The 24,961-nt window shown below is 43.7% G+C and overlaps 1 protein-coding gene across 1 annotated transcript in view; it reads left to right on the top strand.

Annotated features, from left to right (window-relative positions):
* The first annotated feature begins 1,217 nt into the window (after window positions 1-1,217).
* Window positions 1,218-24,961, top strand: part of NUP155 (nucleoporin 155) — an 82,613-nt gene continuing 58,869 nt past the window's right edge. The window contains exons 1-6 of the mRNA XM_019013604.4: window positions 1,218-4,140; window positions 10,860-10,997; window positions 11,259-11,355; window positions 17,071-17,141; window positions 22,538-22,630; window positions 24,016-24,182. Coding sequence (XP_018869149.1) covers window positions 3,984-4,140; window positions 10,860-10,997; window positions 11,259-11,355; window positions 17,071-17,141; window positions 22,538-22,630; window positions 24,016-24,182 — 723 coding nt within the window. The 5' untranslated portion in view covers window positions 1,218-3,983. The remainder of the gene's footprint in view (window positions 4,141-10,859; window positions 10,998-11,258; window positions 11,356-17,070; window positions 17,142-22,537; window positions 22,631-24,015; window positions 24,183-24,961) is intronic.

Genomic DNA, 24,961 nt, shown 5'->3' with positions numbered 1-24,961 from the left:
CCAGCGCTTTGGGAGGCCAAGGCGGGTGGATCACCTGAGGTCAGGAGTTCAAGACCAGCCTGACCAACATAGTAAAACCCCCGTCTCTACTAAAAATACAAAAAAATGAGCTGGGCATGGTGGCATGTGCCTGTAATCCCAGCTACTCGGAAGGCTGAGGCAGAATTGCCTGAACCTGAGAGGCAGAGGTTGCAGTGAACAGAGATCATGCCACTGCACTCCAGCCTGGGCAACAAGAGCAAAACTCCATCTCAAAAAAAAAAAAAAGAAGAAAGAAAAGAAAATTAGCCTGTAATTCCAGCTACTCGGGAGGCTGAAGCAGGAGACTTGCTTGAACCTGGGAGGCAGAGGTTGCAATGAGCTGAGATCGCACCATTGCACCCCAGCCTAGGCGACAAGAGCAAAACTCTGTTAAAAAAAAAAAAAAACAAAACTGACTACACTTGTTGACGATTATTAAAATACTTCTCCTTTTTCTAAATATGTAACTGAGGCCAGTTTTTCTTTCTTTCTTTTTTTTTGAGACAGAGTTTTGCTCTTGTAGCCCAGGCTGGAGTGCAATGGCACGATCTCAGCTCACCGCAACCTCCGCCTCCCAGGTTCGGGCGATTCCCCTGTCTTAGCCTCCCAAGTAGCTGGGATTACAGGCTTGCGCCACCATGCCCTGCTAATTTTTGTATTTTTAGTAGAGACAGGGTTTCACCATGTTGGCCAGGCTAGTCTCGAACCTCTGACCTCAGGCGATCCACCCGCCTCGGCCTCCCAAAGTGCTGGGATTACAGGTGTGAGCCAGCGCGCCCGGTGAGGCCAGCTTTTCTTAACATATTATACTTCAACTAAATAAGTCACAAAATGTTGACATGTTAGACAAAGTAGCAAACATAAAAAAACAAGTTTGCTCATTCTGCTTGCCAGCAGAATTTCACAAAGCCCAACTCAGTGACTAAGTATAGACTTCTAGAAGAATGCCCTGGAAACAATAAGCAGGTTAGAGCACAGGTTCCCACGTCTCTTGCTTCAATCAATGCATTTTTTAAAAAAAGGTAAGTTCAGTGTTCCTACCCCTTGCCTCTTCCAGTACATAAGATAGTGTCCCATAGGATTCATGATTATGGCTCTGTAATCTATAACCAGATGTACTCTTACACCCAAACTTTGATGAGATTTTGCTCTAATGTAATTTATGAGCTTTTTTTTTTTTTTTTTTTTTTAGAGACAGAGTCTCCCTTTATCAACCAGACTAGAATGCAGTGGCATGGTCATGGCTCACTGCAACCTGGAACTCCTGGGCTAAAGTGATGCTCCTGCCTCAGCCCACCAAGTAGCTGGGACTACAGGTCCACACCTGGCAAATTAAAATTTTTTTTTTTTTTAAGAGATGGAGGTCTCACTACATTGCCCAGGTTGGTTTTGAATGCCTGGCCTCAAGAGACCCTCATGCATAGGCCTCTCAAAGTGCTAGAATTACAGGTGTGAGTCACTATACCCAGTTTATGAGCATGTTTAATGTAATTTCTGAGCACACGCAGAGCTTCCAACCCCTGATATGTAAGCTGTGGGCTAAAAACTACTTTGGAGCAGTCTTAACAGAAACTCTCTGAAAGGTTGCAATCCTGAGTCTGAATCAAACTGACTTTAATTCTTTAAAAGCGGGTTATTTTTCTTCAACTGACAGCAGATACAGATATGAGAATCCAGCCATCCATTACTGAGCCAGACACTAAAGAGATTTGCAAAAATATGAAATAATCGCATTCTTCTCCGTTTTAGAAACTATAGTGATTTCTCATTTTAAAAAAGTGTTATATTAACATGGATTAAGCTTGGTATGCTTTTTTTTTTTTTTTCTGAAACGGAGTCTTACTCTGTTGCCCAGGGTGGAGTGCAGTGGCGCGATCTCGGCTCACTGCAACCTCTGCCTCCTAGGTTCAAGTGATTCTCCTGGCTCAGCCTTCTGAACAGTTGAGACTACAGGCGCACGCCACCACGCCCAGCTAATTTTTGTATTTTAGTAGAGACGGGGTTTCACCATATTGGCCAGGCTGGTCTCCAACTCCTGAACTTGTGATCCACCTGCCTTGGCCTCCCAAAGTGCTGGGTGCTGGGATTACAGGTGTGAGCCACTGTGCTCGGCCTTGTTACTCTTTTAAATACATTGTTAAACATTTTAATTTTCAGTTTGAGTTATTCACAAATATTAATAGATGTAACCAATATGAAACAAAACTCTCTGGAATCCTGAATAATTTTTAAGGGTATCAAGGGGGTCCTAAGACCAAAAAAATTCATAATTATCTGTTCTAGGGAAGAGGTCAGCAAACTTTTCCTGTAAAGTGCCAGAGTCCGTATTTAAGGCTTTGCAGTCTTTTGTAGAAATTACTCGGTTTAGCAGTTGTACTGGGAAAGCATAGGCAATATGCCAATGAATTAAGTTAGTTAGATTACACTTTGGGGAGCTTTATTTCTATGCAGGAATATCACAGCAACGTTGTTGAATCTTCCAGTTTATGGAGTTGAAAACTTTGTGTATTTTGTCTCAAATTAAAAACAAACTCGGTGCCAGACCACCACTTTTCAATCTATGGTCTACCAAATAAACTGACAGCTAGAGACCCAACTGCCTATCTATACACCAATAATAAAAAATCCAGTTTTTCTTGGTATATTGGCTATGTCAAATTTTAAGTGTAGATTGGCAACATCAAAGAACTTTCAATTTTCAGAAATGTAGTCAAGTCTTTGAGGGAGTAAAAATGTAATTCAAATAGCAAAAGACCAATTTAGAGTAATTCAGTTATTGATTTGTGAAATTCTGAAGAACATAACTGGAAGCTTTCTTAGGTGAGATTCTAAATAAGAACAGCTTTCTAAAAAGTGCCTTGATTTACCCACTCCCGTTGCCTTCTGTAGTAAATGAAGCCTCTTTTACCTCTCTGCTTTCTCCTATCCTTCTGCTATAGTTTATACCTATCCAAATAGAAAAATTATAGTGAAGCCCTTTGTCTCTGCTTGAAGCACCTTAAGGACAGGAAACACTGTGTTAGTTTGATAGTCCCAGCACCAGGCACAAGGCAAGTATTCAGTTTCTTAGGATTGTATGAACTCTTGGGTTCCTATCTCATACGAGTTCCTGTACTAGCGCTGGGAATGAAAAGATGAATTAGAACTGTCTGCTATCTCTGCCACGATAAAAAGCACGGCAGCGGTCCATCTGCACTCAGCTCCTTCTTAAACACGTATTTTATACTAAGGGGCAACAAAGTCAAAAGACAGCGACATGCAAATGGAAAAGCCTGATGAATTCTAATTTACACTGAAGCCCGTGAAGAATATAGTGAGATACTGGTTTATATCCTTCTCTGTGACAGCGACCTACCAATTCTTAACTACTCTCACAAGAGCAGTTACTTGGAGAACCAAACTGCGCGCTCATGCGCGCACTCATACAGCTGCAGTTAGCGGATACCGACGCGGGAAGTTCCAAGACTCAGGTCGAGCACGCGCTTAAACCAACGGAACCAGACCAACCTCCTACGCCAGACACACGACCTAGCTCCAACCTACCGTATCCCTCCTCCCTCCTTCCTCCGCACCCTATCCAACCCCATCCCGCCCCTCTCCTTCCCAGTTCCCTCCCCTTTATCCTTCCCTTCCCTTCCTCCCTTCCCTAAATAACCTACCCTAATTTTACCCTGCCACACCCCAAAAAGCTCAACCCCCTCGAAAGCATCAGCAGCCTCCTGGCTCCACCCACAACCTCTAACCCCCTCCCAACAGCTTCCTCTTCCCAGGCCAGAACGGCGTCTTCCAGTTCCCCGTCTTTCAGTTCCCCACCGGATGAAGCGGAAGTGCGTCATGTCGAGGCGCCAAGGCGCTCGTTTGGCGCGCGCGCCCTAGGCGGCGGATCTAAGCTAACTTGGATCTTTTCTTGTTTCTCCTTGGCTTTTGACTTTTTCTGGACCCTGGTGTCTACGATTTCCGAGATGCCGTCTTCTTTGTTGGGCGCGGCGATGCCGGCCTCTACATCTGCCGCAGCCCTGCAGGAAGCTCTGGAAAATGCTGGACGGCTCATCGACCGTCAGTTGCAAGAGGACCGCATGTACCCGGACCTTTCCGAGCTGCTTATGGTGTCTGCCCCAAGTGAGTGATAGTGACCCTGCTTTCTCAACCTAAAGGACTCTCGCCTGACTTCCTAATTTGCTACTTATCCCCAGCGTTGGTCCCGGCGAGGATATGCTGAGATTTATGGCACTGTTGGCTGCATTTTTGGAGAACAGCAAGCAGCTTATTTTCAGGTTTTTTCCTTTCCTCACTTTCTTCATTGTAGATACTTGAGAGGGCAAGAGTGAAGAGCAAGCTCCCAGTTGAAGCAGAAAGAGGCAAAGACCTCAACCTTAATGAGCTTCTCGCCGCTCTCAAGTGCTTATGGCTAAGGCCATATGAGAAGCATCTCCAGATCCAAGTCCCAAATTTGTTCATTTCTCCTGTTAGTGTTTGAGTAGATCGTAAGAGCAAACGAAGTTAATTTGGAAATTTAGCATGTTATCTTTTTTTTTTTTTTTTTTGAGACGGAGTCTCGCTCTGTCGCCCAGGCTGGAGTGCAGTGGCGCGATCTCGGCTCACTGCAAGCTCCGCCTCCTGGGTTCACACCATTCTCCTGCCTCAGCCTCCCGAGTAGCTGGGACTACAGGCGCCCGCCACCACGCCCGGCTAATTTTTAGTATTTTTAGTAGAGACGGGGTTTCACCGTGTTAGCCAGGATGGTCTCGATCTCCTGACCTCGTGATCCACCCGCCTCGGCCTCCCAAAGTGCTGGGATTACAGGCGTGAGCCACCGCGCCCGGCCAGCATGTTATCTTAAAGATACGCTTTGCTTTATATTTATTTGTTTATTTATTGAGACGGAGCGGTTCCCTCTTCGCCCAGGCTGAAGTGCAATGGCGCGATCTCGGCTCATTGCAACCTCCGCCTCCTGGGTTCAAGCGATTCTTCTGCCTCAGACTCCCAAGTAGCTGAGATTACAGGCGCCTGCCACCACGCCCGGCTAATTTTTGTGTTTTTTAAGTAGAGACGGGGTTTCACCATGTTGGTCTGGCTGGTCACGAACTTCTGACCTCAAGTGATCCGCCCGCCTCGGCCTCCCAAAGTGCTGGGATTACAGGCGCAAGCCACTGCACCCGGCCCAGAAACGCTTTATTATGTGTAGAGATGTGTGTTATGAAATGCTGGACGATCTTAAAATAACTACCAGTGGAATAAAGGAAGAGAACAGGGAAATCACAGTGCTTATGTACAGGGAGAGTAAGGCAGAATATGTGTTGACAGTATAGGTGACTGGAAAGTAATTTGTTTAACAGTTTTAAGTTATAACCAGCTCCCCACGGCTTATGGAATTACATCAGTTGCTAGAAAAAGTGACCCCTTTGTGAGATGGAATTTGGAGAAAACCAGAGAAGTGTAAGAAAGGAAAGATTGTTGGTGAGCAAGAACCAAAGTAATCTAAATAGGATAATTTGTGCAGTGTAAACCGAGAACACTTCTGATTATTTATAAAAATCATTGATAGCTTTGTAATCAAAGAAATGATAGAAACAAAGATAGTATTTGCTCCCTACAGCTACTTACCAATGAGCGTGTCTTATAATACCTGATTGGCCTATTAGCAATTATCATCTTGAACAACATTACTCATTTTGGCCTCCTTAGGTGTGAAAACAAGATATAAAAACAGTGCATGCATTCTGGTCCTTCTCTTACATATCTCATGCCTTTACACACACCTTCCTCTTTCACCCAGTCTCTTCCCCTTCTTTTCCATCCGATTCTTCACCCTTTGCTCTGATTACAGAGAATTTAGCATATTTTCCGTAAGAAGCCCCATCTTCAGGATTTCCTCAGGATTTTATCTTACCTTTATTGTTTCTGCAATGTTCTTTTTTTGCCTGACAAACTTTTTCCAGACTCCCTGTGAAAGTCCTTAGTTTCTCCTTGTTGTCTTTCTTTTTCTTGTTCTTTTGAGTCAAGGTCTAGTTCTGTTACCAGGCTGGAGTGCAGTGGCATGATCACAGCTCATTGCAGCCTCTAACTCATGAGCTCAAGTGGTCCTCCCGCCTTGCCCTCCCCAGTAGCTGGGACTACAGGCGCCTGCCACCACACCCAGCTAATTTTTAATTTTTATGTAGAGACGTAGTCTCACTCTGTTACAAGGCTGGTCTCAAATTCCTGGCATCAAGCAGTCCTCCTACCTCAGCCTTCCAAAGTGCTGAGATTACAGATGTAAGTCACACTCCTGGCCTGAAGTCTTTCTTAGCATTCCCATCCTCACTAAAGTTATCGATTCCTCCCTCTGTGTTCCCACTGCCATTTAACATGGTGATCTGCCACCTTCGGCCTATTAAAGTTATGTTTTAGGATTAAATGGGATGTCTGGATTTGCTTTATTTATTTATTTATTTATTTTTTGAGACAGAGTCTTACTGTCACCCAGCCTGGAGTGCAGTTGGCATAATCTTGGCTCACTACGGCCTCCACTTCCCAGGTTCAAGCGATGCTCCTGCCTCAGCCTCCTGAGTAGCTGGGATCATAGGTGTGCGCCACTGGCTCATTTTTCTATTTTTAGTAGAGACAGGGTTTCACCGTGTTGGCCAGGTTGGTCTTGATTTCCTGACCTCATGTGATCTGCCCGCCTCGGCCTCCCAAAGTGTTGGGATTACAGGTGTCACCCACTGCGCCCAGCCTGGATTTGCTTTAATATGAATTCAGCCCAGTAGTCTCAGCACTTTGGGAGGCCAAAGTGGGCAGATCACTTGAGCCCAGAAGTTTGAGACCGGTCTTGGCAATATGGCAAAACCCAGCCTCTTAAAGAAAAGAAATACAATACTACAAAAATTAGCTTGGCATGGTGACACACACTTGGACCCTCAGGTACTTGGGAGGCTGAGGTGGGAGGATAACTTGAGACGGGGAGGTTGAGACTGCAGGGAGCTGTGATTGCACCGCTGCACTCCAGCCTGGGCAACAGAGTGAGACCCTGTCTCAAAAAAAAAAAAAAAAAAAAGGCCTGGCGCTGTGCCTCATGCCTGTAATCCTAGCAATTTGGGACCTGGAAGTGGGGTGGATCACTTGAGCTTGAGTTTGAGACCAGCCTGAGTGAGCAACATGGCAAAACCCTGTCTCTGCAAAAAGTGGCTGGGTGCGGTGGCTCACACCCATAATCCCAGCACTTTGGGAGGCTGAGGTGGCAGATCACGAGGTTAGGAGTTCAAGACAAGCCTGACCAACGTGGTAAAACCCCGTCTCTACTAAAAATACAAAAATTAGCTGGGTGTGGTGGCGCGTGCCTGTAATCCCAGTTACTCAGGAGGCTGAGGCAGGACAATCGCTTGAACCAGGGAGGCGGAAGTTGCAGTGAGCCGAGATCGCGCCACTGTACTCCAGCCAGGGCAATAGAGGGAGACTCTTTCTCAAAAGAAATGGGAGGCCCAGGCGGGCGGATCACGAGGTCAGGAGATGAGACCATCCTGGCTAACATGGTGAAACCCCCATCTCCACTAAAAATACAAAATAATTAGCTGGGCGTGGTGGCGGGCGCCTATAGTCCCAGCTACTCCGGAGGCTGAGACAGGAGAATGGTGTGAACCCGGGAGGCGGAGCTTGCAGTGAGCCGAGATCGCGCCACTGCATTCCAGCCTGGGCGACAGAGTGAGACTTCGTCTCAAAAAAAAAAAAAAAAGGAAAAAGAAAAATGCTGTTTGGCTGGGCTCGGTGGTTTACTCCTGTAATCTCAGCAATTTGGGAGGCGAAGGTGGGTGGATCACTTGAGGTCAGGAGTTTGAGACTAGCCTGGCCATCATGGCGAAATCCTGTCTCTACTAAAAATACAAAAATTAGCCGGGTGTGGTGGCACACTCCTGTAGTCCTGGCATCTCGGGAGGCTGAGGCAGGAGAATCTCTTAAACCTGGGAGGCAGAGGTTGCAGTGAGCCGCCATTGCACTACAGCCTGGGCGACAGAGCGAGAGCGCATCCCAAAAAAAAACCCCACAAACAAAAAAAAAAATTAGCTAGGCATGGTGTCATGACACTGTAGTCCTAGCTACTCACGAGGCTGTATTGGAAGATTGCTTGAGCCCAAGAGGCTGAGGTTGCCCTGAGCTGTGATTGCACCACTGCATTCCAGCCTAGGCGACAGAGTGAAACCCCGTCTCAGGAAAAAAAAAAAAAAAAGAGAGAGAGAAAAAGAGAGTTCGGCCGGGTGCAGTGGCTCACATCTGTAATCTCAGCACTTTGGGAGGCCAAGGCAGGCGGATTATGAGGTCAAGAGATTGAGACCGGCAGGGCACGGTGGCTCACGCCTGTAATCCCAGTACTTTGGGAGGCCGAAGCGGGCAGATCACGAGGTCGGGAGATCGAGACCATCCTGGCTAACACGGTGACACCCCGTCTCTACTAAAAATAAAAAAATTAGCCTGGCGTGGCGGCAGGCGCCTGTAGTCCCAGCTACTTGGGAGGCTGAGACAGAAGAATGGCCAGAACCCAGGTGGCGGAGCTTGCAGTGAGCTGAGATCAGGCCACTGCACTCCAGCCTGTGAGACTCCGTCTCAAAAAAAAAAAAAAAAAAAAAAAAAAAAGATTGAGACTATCCTGGCCAACATGGTGAAACCTTGTCTCTATTAAAACTACAAAAATTAGCTGGGCGTGGTGGCTCATGCCTGTAATCCCAGCTACCCGGGAGTCTGAGGCAGGAGAATCCCTTGAACCGGGGAATTGGAGGTTGCAGTGAGCCGAGATCGCGCCAATGCACTCTAGCTTGGCGTCAGAGCGAGACTCCGTCTCAAAAAATGAAAATAAAAAAATAATTAATTGGGGAAGGAGTGAACAATGATAAAAATGAAACATGATTGGGGATATTACTGGTTATTAAGTTGGATAATCAGTACATGGGTATTTATTGTATTTTTCTTATATATATAAAAATTTCCATAATACACTTCAAGATTGTTTTATATGTCAGTTTTCCTTAACATCTTTGTACTCTATAGAACCTGAGAAAGTGCCTGAGATAAGTAGGTCATCAGTCAGGTCTAAATAACACCTTGTCTAGGAGCAAGGGTAGGCTGAGTAGACCAGCCCACTCCTGTCCTTAGTGATGGACTCTTAGAGCAAGAGAAAGGTTGCCCATGAGAACACTTTATAGAGCAGTCTTTGTTTTTATCCCCCCAATAAGATACTGCTTGTGGGGTATTATTTGTATTTGTCTTAGTGGTCTCGGGGATAAATCTAAAGGGAAAAGTGATGGGTTGTTTTAATCTATAAATGTTTAGCTGGTAAAGGCAGTATTTTCCCCCAGTCATTATTTTGTTATAGTCATTTTACCTTTGAGCCCCAAAACAGTTTTATATTTTCCCATTTCAGATTAGCAAAATGATAGAAAAACACTAAATTATTATTTTTAAATTTTTTTATTTTTAATTTTCTGGGTACATAGTAGGCGTCTGTGTGTGTGTATATATATATATTTATTTTTTTTTTTCCCCCGAGACGGAGTCTTGCTCTGTCACCCTGGCTGGAGTGCAGTGGCACGATCTTGGCTCACTGCTGCCTCCGCCTCCCAGGTTCAAGCAGTTCTCCTGCCTCAGCCTCCCGAGTAGCTGGGATTATAGGTGCTTGCTACTGTGCCTGGCTAATTTTTTTGTATTTTTAGTGGAGACAGGGTTTCACCATTTTGGCCAGGCTGGTCTTGAACTCCTGACCTTGTGATCGGCCTGCCTCTGCCTCCCAAAGTGCTGGGATTACAGGCGTGAGCTACCGCGCCCAACGGTGTATATATTTATGTGGTGCATGAGATGTTTTGATACAGGCATGCAATGTGAAATGATCACATCATGGAAAACGGGGTATCTATCCTCTCAAGCATTTATCCTTTGTGTTACAAACAATACAATTACATGCTTTCATTTTGTTTATTCATTTATTTATTTATTTATTTTTGAGACAGAGTCTTGCCCTGTCGCTCAGGCTGGAATGCAATGGCACGATCTCAGCTCACTGCAAATTCCGCCTCCCGGGTTCAAACAGTTCTGCCTCAGCCTCCCGAGTAGCTGGGATTATAGGCGCAGGCCACCAGGCAGGCTAATTTTTTGTGTCTTTAGTAGAGATGGAGTTTCACCATGTTGGCCAGGCTAGTCTCAAACTCCTGACCTCATGATCCTCCTACCTCGGCCTCCCAAAGTGCTAGGATTACAGGCTTGAGCCACCGTGCCCAGCCACTTTTATTTTAAAATAACACTAAATTATCAAATTTAAACATTTCCAGCTGGGCACAGTGGCTCACACCTGTAATCCTAGCCTTTTGGGAGGCCGAGGCGGGCGGATCATGAGGTCAGGAGATCAAGACCAGCCTGGCTAACACGGTGAAACCCCGTATCTACTAAAAATACAAAAAATTAGCCGGGCGTGGTGGCGGACGCCTGTAGTCCCAGCTACTTGGGAGACTGAGGCAGGAGAATGGCGTGAACCCGGGAGGTGGAGCTTGCAGTGAGCCGAGATCGCGCCACTGCACTCCAGCCTGGGCGACAGTGCGAGACTCTAACTCAGGAAAAAAAAAAAAAAAAATTAAACATTTCCTTTGTTATAGAGCAAGTTTTTGTGAGATACGACTTTCCCTTTAGGCCTGAAACCAGTAACTGTTCCTACCTTCACAATGGAATATTTCAGGACTACTTTGTGTCGGGTCAAAACTAGAATATTCTCTCTGTACCTTTGGAACCAACACACACAATTTTTTTGTGGTACTCAATCCTTTTGTATGCCCGGTTGATGAGCAGTACGTTATTATAAATACTTCATTTTCTTTTTGTAGATAATCCGACCGTTTCTGGCATGTCAGATATGGATTATCCTTTACAAGGACCTGGTTTGCTGTCCGTACCCAACCTTCCAGAGATCAGTTCCATCCGAAGAGTTCCTCTCCCACCTGAACTTGTTGAGCAGTTTGGACGTATCCTATTACTTTGTATTTATTTTAAAAATGTTAAAGTTGGTATTTTCATTCTTATAATTCTTGTTCTATGTTTAATTAATGTGTTATATATTCATTTAAGGGTTTTATTTAAAATTCGTTTAAGTATATGGGTTCCATGTTGTATTAAAGAGTGGACACATTGTGATTTTTTACGTAAATATTAAGTCAGAAGCTATTGAAACAAGTTAAAGAAAAATAAGATTCACCTCTGTCTGCCTTACATCCACACTACCTCAGATATGCAGTGTAATTGCATGATGGGTGTGTTCCCTCCTATCAGCAGAGCTTGGCTCACAATTGACAGTGATATATTCATGTGGAACTATGAGGATGGGTATGTATTTAAGGCTGGTTTGCTTTAAGGGTGATTGGAATTTATATAAACTTTACCGTAGCTAGTGTTCTCATTAGAAGCTGCTTGGTTTATCTTTCATTCATCTAGCCTTTGGGTCAGTGCTTCTCAGTATCAGTCATCTGGAGATGTTCAAATGTGCATTCCGTCTTAGTAGTCCTGAGTGAGGCTCAAGAGTCTGCATTTCTAACAAGCTGCCAACTGCTGCTGCTGGTTTAGGTGCCATTCTTGAGTGGCAGGAGCCCGGGTCCCAGGCTGTTAGCCTGTAGTAAGATGTTGGCAATTCACTGAGAGATGATTGGACATTTTTAAAGACTTCTGTTTTCCTTGCATTTCTATGGAGTAGGCATCTGATATTTACTTATTTTGTTGTCATTTTGTGAATTTGACCTGTGTGTAAATTATATGTATAGAAATGATTCTGAGTGAAAGCCTAAGGTACTTTTGCTTAAATACAGCGTATTGGTCTGGTGATCTCCCTGTTGACTTTTTAGAGATAGATTTTGTTTTACTTCCAGTTGTCCATTATATTATCCTTAGATGAGGTGTGGGATAAACATAGGAAAGCCCATATAATTAAGATGTTACTCTTGTTCCTGAGTAATTAATGATCTTTTTAGGAACACACGTGCATTAAAAAAACACTGTATCAGCCGAGCACGCTGACTCAAACGCCTGTAATCCCAGCACTTTGGGAGGCTGAGGTGGGTGGATCACCTGAGGTCAGGAGTCCGAGACCAGCCTGGCCAGCATGGAGAAACCCTATCTCTACTAAAAATACAAAAATTAGCCAAGTGTGGTGGCACATGCCTGTAGTCCCAGCCACTCGGGAGCTGAGGCAGGAGAATTGCTTGAACCTGGGAGATGGAGGTTGCAGTGAGCTGAGGTAGTGCCACTGCACTCCAGCCTGAGTGACAGAGCGAGACTCCATCTCAGAAACAACAACAACAAAACACTGTATTATTGAAACAAAATTGAAACTAAATGACAGCTTAACACCTATAGCTTAAATGAAACCATTGTTTTCTACTAGAAGTTTCATAGCAATTTTTCTTGTTGAAATGTAATAGTTGTAATAGCAGTGATGTGTGATTGTGATTATTTTTCATGTACCCTGAATGTTCCCCACTTTGTTATGTTACCATAACATATTCATTTTTATACTAAATAATGAAACCTTTTTTGTTTAGGTATGTATCTTTTCAAGAGAAGTCATTGCAAAAATATTACAGAACAGATAAATGTGAGAATAATTGTTTTCTTTAAAATATGTTTTCGGCTGGGCATGGTGGCTCATGCCTGTAATCCCAGCACTTTAGGAGGCCAAGGCAGGCAGATCACCTGCAGTCGGGAGTTCGAGACCAGCCTGACCAACATGGAGAAAGCCCATCTCTACTAAAAATACAAAATTAGCCTGGCATGGTGGCACATGCCTGTAATCGCAGCTACTCGGGAGGCTGAGGCAGGAGAATCACTTGAACCTGGGAGGCAGAGGTTGTGGTGAGCCGAGATCGCGCCATTGCACTCCAGCCTGGGCAACAAAAGGGAAAACTCCATCTCAAAAAAAAAAAAAAAACACTTTAATGAAATTTTTTACATTTCCATTAACATCCAACATATTTATTTAACACATACATATTGATCTTATGTATCTGACACTGTTGTTGTGGTAGGAACAGTACTGAATGAGATGAATGTAGTTCTGCCCTCATGGAACATGTAGTTCTGCCCTTACTGTGTGTCTTAGTCCGAGCTGCTAAAACAGAATACCATAGCCTATGATCAACATAAATTTCTTTCTCATGGTTCTGGAAGCTGGAAGTCCAAGATCAAGGTCTGGTGAAAGCCCACTTCCGTGTTCATAGATGGCTATCTTTTCACTCTGTCCTCACATGGCAGAGGGGTAGGGGAGTTCTTTGGGTCCTCTTTTATAAGGGCACTAATCCCGTTCATGAGATACACCCTCATGACCTAATAACCTTTCAAAGACCCCACCTACAAATACTATCACATTAAGAGTTAGGATTTAACATGAATTTTAGGAGGACACAGATATTTGATCCATAGCAGTGTGTGTTCATTTAAAGAAAAATTATTTGAAGAATGTACTTATTTTAAAAAATCAAGGCACAAGGTCCACAAATTCAATTTTGTAAAATTTATACTTAGTTTAAATATTCAATTGGCTTTCTATTATAAATCCTAATTCCATCTGGATGATAAAAATGTAATCTTGGTCATTTCATTGTTCTCTAACCCCCAACTATCTCAGCATTGGATCGTAGTTCCAAGAGGCTGTGCCAATTATCAAAGGGTCCTGTGGAATGGCATGATGTAGGAGGATGGGGAATCCTAGTCCACATAAGTTGCCATTTAGCTATATTGTTCCTGTGTGGATGGCCTTTTCAGGATGACTGGAAGCTTTCTTGAAAGTCTAGATCATATTTTTTCGTGGTATTTTTTTCTGCTTCATGTTCTCTGAGCTTCTTAGATCTTTAGTTTGATGTCTTCTATTATTTTTAGAATTTTTTTCAGCTATTATCTGTATTTTTCTCTCTCTCTCTCTTCTTTTCTGTTCAGCCATTGTCTTTTTTTTTTTTTTTTTTTTTTTTTTGAGACAGAGTCTCGCTCTGTCGCCCAGGCTGGAGTACAGTGGACTATCTTGGTTCACTGCAACCTCAGCCTCTGGAGTAGCTGGGACTACAGGTATGGGCCACCACACCTGGCTAATTTTTGTATTGTTATTAGAGATGGGGTTTCACTATACTGACTAGGCTGGTCTTGAACTCCTGGCCTCCAGTGATTTGCCCTCCTGGGCCTCCCAAAGTGCTGGGATTACAAGCATGAGCCACCGCACCCAGCCCAGCCATTATCTTGAAATATTCTGATACATTCTCTTTCTTCAGAGATTTCAGCTATACTTTTGTTATATACCTCATTTTGGATGCTCCATTCTGTTTTTTGTTTTTCCACTTTCTGTCTCTATCTCCCTGTTTTTTGGGAGACGGAGTCTCAAAGTGCTGGGATTACAGGTGTAAGCCACTGTGCCTGGACCCCCCCCCCTTTTTTTTTTTATCTCATTCTGTTGCTGAGGCTGGAGTGCAGTGGCATGATCTCGGCTCACTGCAGCCTCAACCTCCTGGGTTCAAGTGATTCTCCTGCCTCAGCCTCCCGAGTAGCTGGGATTATAGGCATGCACCGCCACACCCGGCTAATTTTTGTATTTTTAGTGGAGTTTCACCGGGTTGGGCAAGCTGGTCTCGAATTCCTGACCTCAGGTGATCTGCCCACCTCGGCCTCCCAAAGTGCTGGGATTACAAGCGTAAGCCACCGCACTTGGCCTTCATTGGCTTTTTTTTTTTTTGAGACTGAGTCTCATTCTGTTGCCCAGGCTGGAGTGCAGTGGCAAGATCTTGGCTGACTGCAACCTTCTACTCCCTGGTTCAAGTAATTCCCCTGCCTCAGCCTCCTGAGTAGCTGGGAATACAAGCGTGTGCAACCATGGCCAGCTAATTTTTTTTTTGTATTTTAGTAGAGACGGGGTTTCACCATGTTGGCCAGGACGGTCTCAATCTCCTGACCTCGTGATACGCCCGCCTCAGCCTCCCAAAATGCTGGGGATTACAGGCGTGAGCCACCACACCCAGCCTCGCTGACTTCTTATAATTTTTATCTTTTTGTTGAAATTCTTTACCTATTTTTTTTTGTCTTTTATTTCTCCCTTTTTTTTTTGAGACAGAGTCTCACTCTGTTGCCCAGGCTTGAGTGCAGTGGTATCATCTTGCCTCACTGCAACCTCCGCCTCCCAGGTTCAAGTGATTCTCATGCCTCAGCCTCCGGAGTAGCTGGGATTACAGGCCTGGGCCACCATGCCTGGCTAATTTTTTCTATTTTTAGTAGAAACAGGTATCATTGTGTTGGCCAGGCTGGTCTTGAACTCATGGCCTCAAGTGATCCACACGTCTCAACCTCCCAACTTTACCTATTTGTACATATAGTCAATTAGGTAATTTTTCCTATATAAAGCCTGTATGTATAGTTCATAGTTACTTTACATTTCTTGTTTGATAGTTTGGATTCATAGCTGAGTCTGGTTCTATTGATTACTTTGTTTCTTGACACTGGGTTTTTTTTTCTTGTTATTTTGTGTCTCATGACTTCTTATTGAAAGCCAGAAATCATGTTAAGACAGTAGATACTGTAAGTAAGTAGCAAGTGGTATTTATTCTTAGAAATGGGCATGTCTTTTCCTTGGCTAAGGTATAGCAGATCTTTATTATATGGGGAATTGCCTTTTTCCAGGTCAGGACTTGAGCTGGATTTGGGTTTTGTTGTTGTACTTAGGGTGCAAGTTGGTTTACTGGAGATTTTTTCTCAGTGTTCCTCTTACATCCTCAGTCTTAGGCTCTTCCTGTGATTCCATTCTTGTAAGATGGCCCTCTTCTTACCCTTACCCCTGCCCCAGCAGTAGATTGCTATTACTTGATGTGCAGCCCTGTTGTGGAGATGTTTGGAATGGGGAGCAGCGTTTTCTATTTTTGTATTTCCCTATTTTTCTAGTTCATCCTTAGCCATAAACAGGTCTGGATCCCTGGGTCTTGGAACTGAAACAGATTTGTTTGCTTGTTTATTTTTTCATTATATATATAATGAAAAATATGTATATATATTCAATATATATAAAATGAAGAAGTTATATATATATATAAATTTTTCATAAAGACCAAGTCTCACTATGTTTCCCAGGGTCTTGAACTCTCCTGGGCTCCTGCCTCACTCTCCCAAAGTGCTGAGATTACAGGCATGAGCCACCTCTCCCAGTCTTTTTTTTTTTGAGACGGAGTCTCGTTCTCTAGCCAGGCTGGAGTGCAGTGGTGTGATCTCGGCTCACTGCAACTCTGCCTCCCCGGTTCAAGTGATTCTCCTGCCTCACCCTCCCGAGTAGCTGGGACCACAGGCGTGCGCCACCATGCCGGGCTAATTTTTTGTGTTTTAGTAGAGACGGGGTTTCACCACGTTGGCCAGGATGGTCTCAATCTCCTGACCTTGTGATTCGCCCGCCCCGGCCTCCCAAAGTGCTGGGATTACAGGTGTGAGCCACTGTGCCCAGCCAGTCTTTTCATTATATTCTGTGTCTAAATTTATTTAACTAATAAAGAGCATTCAGGAGTTCAACACCAGCCTGGGCAATATGGCCAAACCTTGTCTCTACAAAAAATACAAAAATTAGCCAGGTGTGAAGTGGAGATTGCAGTGAGCCAAGATTGTGCCACTGCACTTCAGCCTGGGTGACAGAGCTGGACCTTATCTCAAAAATAATAGTAATAATAATAATAAAGATCATTGTAAGATAATACTTTGTTTTCTGTTTTTCTTTTCTTTTCTTTTTTGAGACAGGCTCTCACTTTGTCACCCAGGCTGGAGTGCAGTGGCATGATCACTACTCACTGCAGCCTCAACCTCCCAGGCCTTTGCGATCCTGCCAACTCAGTGGCCTCACACCCCCATGCCTGGCTAATTTTTTGTTTCTTTTTTGTAGAGACAGTCTCACTATGTTGCCCAGGCTGGTCTTGAACTTCTGGGCTCAGGAAATCCTCCTGCCTCAGACTCCCAAAGTACTGGGATTAAAGACATGAGCCACCACATCTGGCCTGTTTGCTTTATATGTGTAACATGTTTTTCTTCATTTATTCACAGAGGAGACCTTGCCTATTTTGATGGACTTAGTGAGACTATTCTTGCTGTGGGGCTTGTGAAGCCAAAAGCAGGTAAGAAATAAAACTATAATGAAGAGATTATGTTTGTATATGTAAACTCCAAATGGTACAGACCTGAACAACAACACACATTTTTTTCGAGATGGAGTCTCGCTCCATCGAGTAGGCTGGAGTGCAGTGGCGCAATCTTGGCTCACTGCAATCTCCGCCTCCTGGCTTCAAGCAGTTCTCCTGCCTCAGCCTCCCGAATAGCTGGGATTACGGGCGTGCGCCACCACACCCAGCTAATTTTTGTATTTTTAGTAGAGACGGGGTTCCGCCATGTTGGCCAGGCTGGTCTCAACTCCTGACCTCAGGTGATCCGCCCGCCTCAGCCTCCCAAAGTGCTGGGATTACAGATGTAAGCCACTGCGCCTGGCTGACAACACCCTTTTTTAAACAATTGTATTTTCCATTGAAGTTTTATTTTGAATTCTAATTAGAAATATGTAAAGTGATTATTAATGTTTAACTGTTTACTTTAATGGCATAAGTGACACTGCCTTTAAAAATGTTAAACTGTAATTTTTTGAATTTTATTTTATTTGCTTTTTACTGCTCTTTCTTGATATACCTGAAGGTTTTGCACTATAGATTTTTCATCAATTGCTGAATTTAATGTTAAGAAAAATTTTAGTGTCTGCATTTTATTAGTCTTTCTCTTTTTTTTTTTTTTTGAGATTAAGGTCTTACTCTATCACCCGGGCTGGAGTGCAGTGGCATGATCATGGCTCACTACAGCCTCAACCTCCCAGGCTCAGGAGACCCTCCCACCTCAGCCTCCCAAGTAGCTGGGACTGCAGTTTTGTGCTACCACACCAGGCTAATTTTTGTAGAGATGGGGTTTTGCCATGTTGCCCAGGCTGGTCTTGAACTCCTGTGCTCAAGCAATCCACCCACCTCAGGGATGCTGGGTTTACACTTGTGAGCCACTGCACCTGGCCATTTTTTTAGTCTTTTTTCTTTTTTGAGACAGAGTCTCGCTCTGTTGCCCAGGCTGGAGTGCAGTGGCGTGATCTCCGCTCACTGCAGCCTCCGCCTCCCGGGATCAAGCGATTGTCTTGCCTCAGCCTTCCAAGTAGCTGGGATTACAGGCATGTGCCACCATGTCCAGCTAATTTTTATATTTTTAGTAGAGCAGGGTTTTGCCATGTTGGCCAGGCTGGTTTTGAACTGTTGACCTCAGGTGATTTGCCTACCTTGGCCTCCCAATGTGCTGGGATTACAGGCGTGAGCCGCCGTGCCGTGGCCATATTCTTGATAGCCTGTGGAAGTGAGAACAGAGTTTAGAGTAAATCTTAGAAACGTCACAAGCATTGTTTAACTTATTGTTTCACCCTCATAATGCCAAATCTCTTATCAGAGTTACTGAGAAGGAGAATTGATTGATTTAAATTTAAAATATATCCTTTAAATGTACCTTTCTTTTTTTTTTCTGTTACAGAGTCTCACTCTGTTGCCCAGGCTAGAGTGCAGTTTAGCCACCTTGGTGCTCACTGCAGTCTCGCCTCCTGAGTTCAAGCGATTCTCCTGCCTCAGCCTCTCAAGTAGCTGGGATTATAAACGCATGTCACCACGCCTAATTTTTATATTTTTAGTAGAGACAGGGTTTCGCCATCTTGGCCATGCTGGTTTCGAACTCCTGACCTCAGGTGATCCTCCCACATCGGTCTCCCAAAGTGCTGGTATTACAGGCATGAGCGGCCATGCCCTGGCCGTAGTCCTGATAGCCCATGGAAGTGAGAACAGAGTTCAGAGTAAATTAAATCTTGTATTTATCACAAGCATTGTTTGACTTACTCTTTCACCCTCATAATGCCAAATCTCTTGTTTTTTTTTTTTTTTGAGCTGGAATTTTGCTCTTGTTGCCCAGGCTGGAGTGTAATGGCTTGATCTCGGCTCACTGCAACCTCCGCCTCCTGGGTTCAAGCGATTCTCCTGCCTCAGCCTCCCAAGTAGCTGGGATTACAGGCATGCACCACCACGCTTGGCTAATTTTATATTTTTAGTAGAGACGGGAATTCTCCATGTTGGTCGGGCTGGTCTCGAACTCCCGACCTCAGGTGATCCGCCAGCCTCGGCCTCCCAAAGTGTTGGGATTACAGGCGTGAGCCACCATGCCCAGCATAATGCCAAATCTCTTATCAGAGTTACTAGGAAGGAGAATTGATTGATTTAAATTTACAATGTATTCTTGGCTGGACACGGTGGCTTGCGCCTGTAATCCCAGCACTTTGGGAGGCCAAGGTGGGTGGATCATGAGGTCAGGAGATCGAGACCATCCTGACTAACACAGTGAAACCCCATCTCTACTAAAAATACAAAAAATTAGCTGGGCGTGGTGGTGGTTGCCTGTAGTCGCAGCTACTTGGGAGGCTGAGGCAGGAGAATGGTGTGAACCTGGGAGGTGAAGCGTGCAGTGAGCCAAGATCACGCCACTGCACTCCAGCCTGGGCAACAGAGCGAGACTTCGCCTCAAAAAAACAAACAAATAAATAAATAAATAAATAAATATAGATATATATATATATACACATATATATAGATATATATATATACACATATATATAGATATATATATACACACATATATATAGATATATATACACATATATAGATATATATATACACATATATCTAGATATATATATATATACATATATACACACACACACACACACACACACACACACACATTCTTTAACCGTACTTTTTTTTTTTTTTGAAACAGAGTCTCACTGTCGCCCAGGCTGGAGTACAGTGGAGTCACCTTGGTGCTCACTACAACCTCCGCCTCCTGTGTTTAAGCGATTCTCCTGCCTCAGGCTCCTGAGTAGCTGGAATTTCAGGCGTGTGCCACCATTCCCGGCTAATTTTTGTATTTTTAGTAGCATGTGGTTTGGCCATGTTGGCCAGGCTAGTCTTTAACACCTGGCTTCAAGCGATCCGCCCACCTTGGCCTCTCAAAGTCCTGGTATTACAGATGTGAGCCACTGTGCAGCCAAATGTACCTTTTTATAGGAGGAAATAATAGACAAAAATTACTTTTTTGCAAGGCCTAAGTGAAATTTTTTAAGATTATGGCCATTTTGCAATTATAGATATTCAGTTAAGTAAAAACAGACTTCTTTTTTTTTTGAGATGGAGTCTCATTCTGTCGCCCAGGCTGGAGTGCAATGGCACGATCTCGGCTCACTGCAACCTCCGCCTCCCGGGTTCAAGCGATTCTTCTGCCTCAGCCTCCCGAGTAGCTGGGATTACAGGTGCCTGCCAGCAGGCCCGGCTAATTTTTGTATTTTTAGTAGAGACAGGGTTTCACCATGTTGGTCAGGCTGGTCTCGAACTCCTGACCTCAAGTGATCCGCCCGTCTCTGCCTCTCAAAGTGCTGAGATTACAGGCGTGAGCCACCACGCCCAGCCCAAACCGACATTTTATACACTATTTATTTACTTGCTTTGAAACTATATTTTCAGGCTGGGTGTGGTGGCTCACACCTGTAATCCCAGCACTTTGTGAGGCGGAGGCGAGCAGATCACCTGAGTCTGAGACTTCAAGACCAGCCTGGGCAACGTGGTAATACCCTGTCTCTGCAAAAAACAGAAACATAAGCCAGGCATGGTGGTGCGTGCCTGTAGTCCCAGCTATTCATGAGGCTGAAGCGGGAGGATCACTTGAGCATAGGAGGACAAGGCTGCAGTAAGCCTTGATTCTGCCACTGCACTCCAGCCTGGGCAGCAGAGCAAGACCCTGTCTCAAAAAAAAAAAAAAAAAAAAAGAAGAAATAAAGACTGGGTGCGTTGGTTCACGCCTGTAATCCCAGCACTTTGGGAGGCTGGGGCGGGTGGATCAGCTGAGGTCAGGAGTTCAAGACAAGCCTGACCACATGGTGAAACTGTGTCTCTACTAAAAATACAAAATAAGCTGGGCGTGGTGCCATATGCCTGTAATCTCACCTACTCGGGAGGCTGAGGCAGGAGGATCACTTGGACCCGGGAGGCGGAGGTTATAGTGAGCCGGGATCGAGCCACTGCACTCCAGCCTGGGCAACAAGAGTGAAACTCTGTCTCAAAAAGAAAAGCAAAGCAAATGTGTGTCCTTTACATAGAATCTAAAAGAGATGCATTAAGTGTATAAATATTGCTCTATACTATTATCAAGGTTGTAATCTTTTCTTTTGTAGATAACTATAGGTGTAAGTTTTATTTTCTAAAATTGTCTAGCTTTTATTTGCATTTCAAAATGAAATCTATTATATATATTTTAATTGTGGTAAAATACACATAATACAAACTTTGCCATCTTAACTGTTTTTAAGCCTACACTTCAGTGGTATTAAGTCCATTCACGTTATTGTGTAACCTTCACCACCATCTATATCTAGAACTCTGTATTTTGTAAAACGGAAAGTGTACCTATTAACTAAAAACTCCTGTTCCTCCTTCCCTCAGCGGTTGGTAGTAACCATTCCACTTTTTGTCTGTAAGAATTTGACTATTCTAGGTTTCCTCATATAAATGGAATCATATGGTACTATATTGGTCATTTTGTGACTGGCTCATTTTATTTAACCTATGTCCTCAAGGTTCATCTGTGTTACAGCATGCATCAGAACATTTTTCCTTTTATTTTTTTATTTTTTTATTTTTTTTGAGGTGGAGTCTCACTCTGTCGTCCAGACTGGGGTGTAATGGCGTGATCTCGGCTCACCGCAACCCCTGCCTCCTGGGTTCAAGCAATTCTCCTGCCTCAGCCTCTCAAGTAGCTGGTACTATAGGCACGTGCCACCACACTCGGCTGATTTTTTATTTTTAGTAGAGATGGGGTTTCACCATGTTGGCCAGGCTGGTCTCGAACTCCTGACCTCAGGTGATTTGCCTGCCTCGGCCTCCCATGGGATTACAGGCGTGAGCCACCGTGCCCGGCCAACTTTCTTACTTTTTAAAGTTCAGTAGTATTCCATTTTGTGTGTGTGTGCATATATATATATGTCATTTTTTTAAATGCATCTATCGATGGACACTTGGATTTTGTTTTCACCTTTTAGTTATTGTGAAAAACACTGCTATGAACATGGATATACAAATATATATCTATATTTTAATATATTTAAACTATTTTGTAACATAACACTTTTAAAATAGCATTAAATACTGAAGTGATTGTTTTCTAAGGTGGTTCTTTTCCACTTCTATTAACTTTTTTTCCTCTTGATTATCTTGATGACATTCAAAATTTACTTATTTAAATGATCATACATAGTAATATTTTTAACAACAGAATTGACTAAACTACATCCAGACTTTTCATATACCATTTAATTAGTAGCTCACTTTAATGGTAATAAAAGCTTACTCTGTTAGTGCTTAAATGCTGAAAGTATTCCTGCCCTGTGTCTACTTTATCTTAGGCATCTTTCAACCTCATGTGCGACACCTCCTGGTTTTGGCGACCCCTGTAGACATAGTAATTCTTGGACTCAGCTATGCTAATTTGCAAACAGGTATGGCAACCCACATGTTAACGTTTTTTAAAATAATAATATTTTGGCCAGTTGATATTACAGTTAAAAGCTAATCTGGGTGAAATGTTGAATTTCATTGACTCACATTAATGATTATTACTGCCAAATCCTCAGGCTCTTTTCCACAAGTTAACATTGGGTTAGTTTTTTGTTTTGTTTTGTTTTGTTTTGTTTTTTGAGACGGATGTTCGCTCTTCTTGCCCAGGCTGCAGTGCAATGGCGTGATCTCGGCTTACCGCATCCTCTGCCTCCCAGGCTCAAGTGATTCTCCTGCCTCAGTCTCTTGAGTTGTTGGGATTACAGGCATGCACCACCATACCCGGCTAATTTTGTTTTTTTGTTTGTTTGTTTGTTTTTGATAAGGGAGTCTTGCACTGTCGCCCGGGCTGGAGTGTAGTGGTGCAATCTTGGCTCAGTGCAACCTCTGCCTCCCAGGTTCAAGCGATTCTCCTGCCTCAGCCTCCCAAGTAGCTGGGATTACAGGCACCCACTACCACACCCGGCTAATTTTTTTGTATTTTTAGTAGAGACAGGGTTTTACTGTGTTGGCCAGGCTGTTCTTGAACTCCTGACCTCGTGATCCACCTGCCTTGGCCTCCCAAAGTGCTGGGATTACAGGCGTGAGCCACTGTGCCCGGCCTAATTTTGTATTTTTAGAAGAGACGCGGTGTCTTCATGTTGGTCAGGCTGGTCTTGAACTGCCGACCTCAGGTGATCTGCCCACCTGGGACTCCCAGAGTGCTGGGATTACAGGCACGAGCCACGGCACCCGGCCGGGTTAGTTTCTTGTTTATTATCTTACTATATAATAAACACACAGGCACACACACACACACACACACACACTCACACACTCTGCAGGTTCTGTTTAACTTGAATTATCAAATTGTATGAGACTTCTTTTAGTAATTTTAAAATGTATATTATAGAAGCTGTTGACTATGTTAATTATCAATAAGAATTGAGTAAGGCTGGGTATGGTGGCTCTTGCCTGTAATCTTAGCACTCTGGGAGGCCGAGGCGGGCGGATCACGAGATCAGGAGATCGAGACCATCCTGGCTAACATGGTGAAACCTCGCCTCTACTAAAAATACAAAAAAAAATTAGCTGGGCGTGGTGGCGGGCGCCTGTAGTCCCAGCTACTCGGGAGGCTGAGGCAGGAGAATGGCATGAACCCGGGAGGTAGAGCTTGCAGTGAGCTGAGATCGGGCCACTGCACCCAGCCTGGGTGACAGAGTAAGACTCTGTCTCAAGAAAAAAAAAAAAAGAATTGAGTTAACATATAGATTCTGATGATAATGCAAAGATTTTTAAAAACTGTGGAGTAGCTAATAAACTGATTTATGTATTCTTTCTTAAATAGGTTCTGGAGTTCTTAATGATAGTTTGTCTGGTGGAATGCAGTTGCTTCCAGATCCTTTATATTCTCTTCCTACTGATAATACTTACCTTTTAACAATAACTTCCACTGATAATGGCAGAATTTTCTTGGCTGGAAAGGATGGCTGTTTATATGAAGTAGCCTACCAGGTAAGTCTGACATTTGTAAACGTTTTTTTTTTTCTCTGTTGATGGAGTAGGGAAAGATAAGCCTTTATTTTGTTTTCTAATTATATAAGGACATTAATATATTTTTATGGTAAATATTCAAGCATGCAGTTGAAGCTGTAGTCCCCATGACTACACCATGCCTACAAAACTCAGCCCTCTCCTCAGAGGTAAAAGTCATTATTAATTCTATGTATGTCCTTGTGGAACATAAAGCAGACATCAATGTCTCTATAGATATCTATGCATATGTGTTTGTGTGTGTATACACATATACAAATACCAAATGCACTTTTGCAAATATGTGTTTTCACTTGGATTATTGATTTTATTCATAATTGCTTTTTTTTTTTTTTTTTTTTTTAAATGTGATGGAGTCTCACTGTATCACCCAGGTCTATCACCCAGGCTGGAATGCAGTGGCTGAATCTTAGCTCACTGCAACCTCCATCCCCTGGGTTTAAGCAGTTCTCCTGCCTCAGCCTCCCAATAGCTGGGATTACAGGCGTGCACCACCACATCCAGCTAATTTTTGTGTTTTTATTAGAGGCAGAGTTTCATCATGTTGGCTAGGCTGGTCTCGAACTCCTGACCTCAAATGATCCACCTGCCTTGGCCTCCCAAAGTGCTAGGATTTACAGGTGTGAGCCACTGTGCCCAGCCCATAACTGGCTTTTCATCTAACAGTATGTCTTGAAATTCTTTCCTTGTCAGTATTTGGTTGATATTTTAAATTATGGACTAAACTCAGTAGTTAATTT

Source organism: Gorilla gorilla, chromosome 19 (genome assembly GCF_029281585.2).
Source record: "Gorilla gorilla gorilla isolate KB3781 chromosome 19, NHGRI_mGorGor1-v2.1_pri, whole genome shotgun sequence".
Classification (NCBI taxonomy): Eukaryota; Metazoa; Chordata; class Mammalia; order Primates; family Hominidae; genus Gorilla; species Gorilla gorilla.
This window is presented reverse-complemented; position numbering and strand designations above follow the sequence as displayed.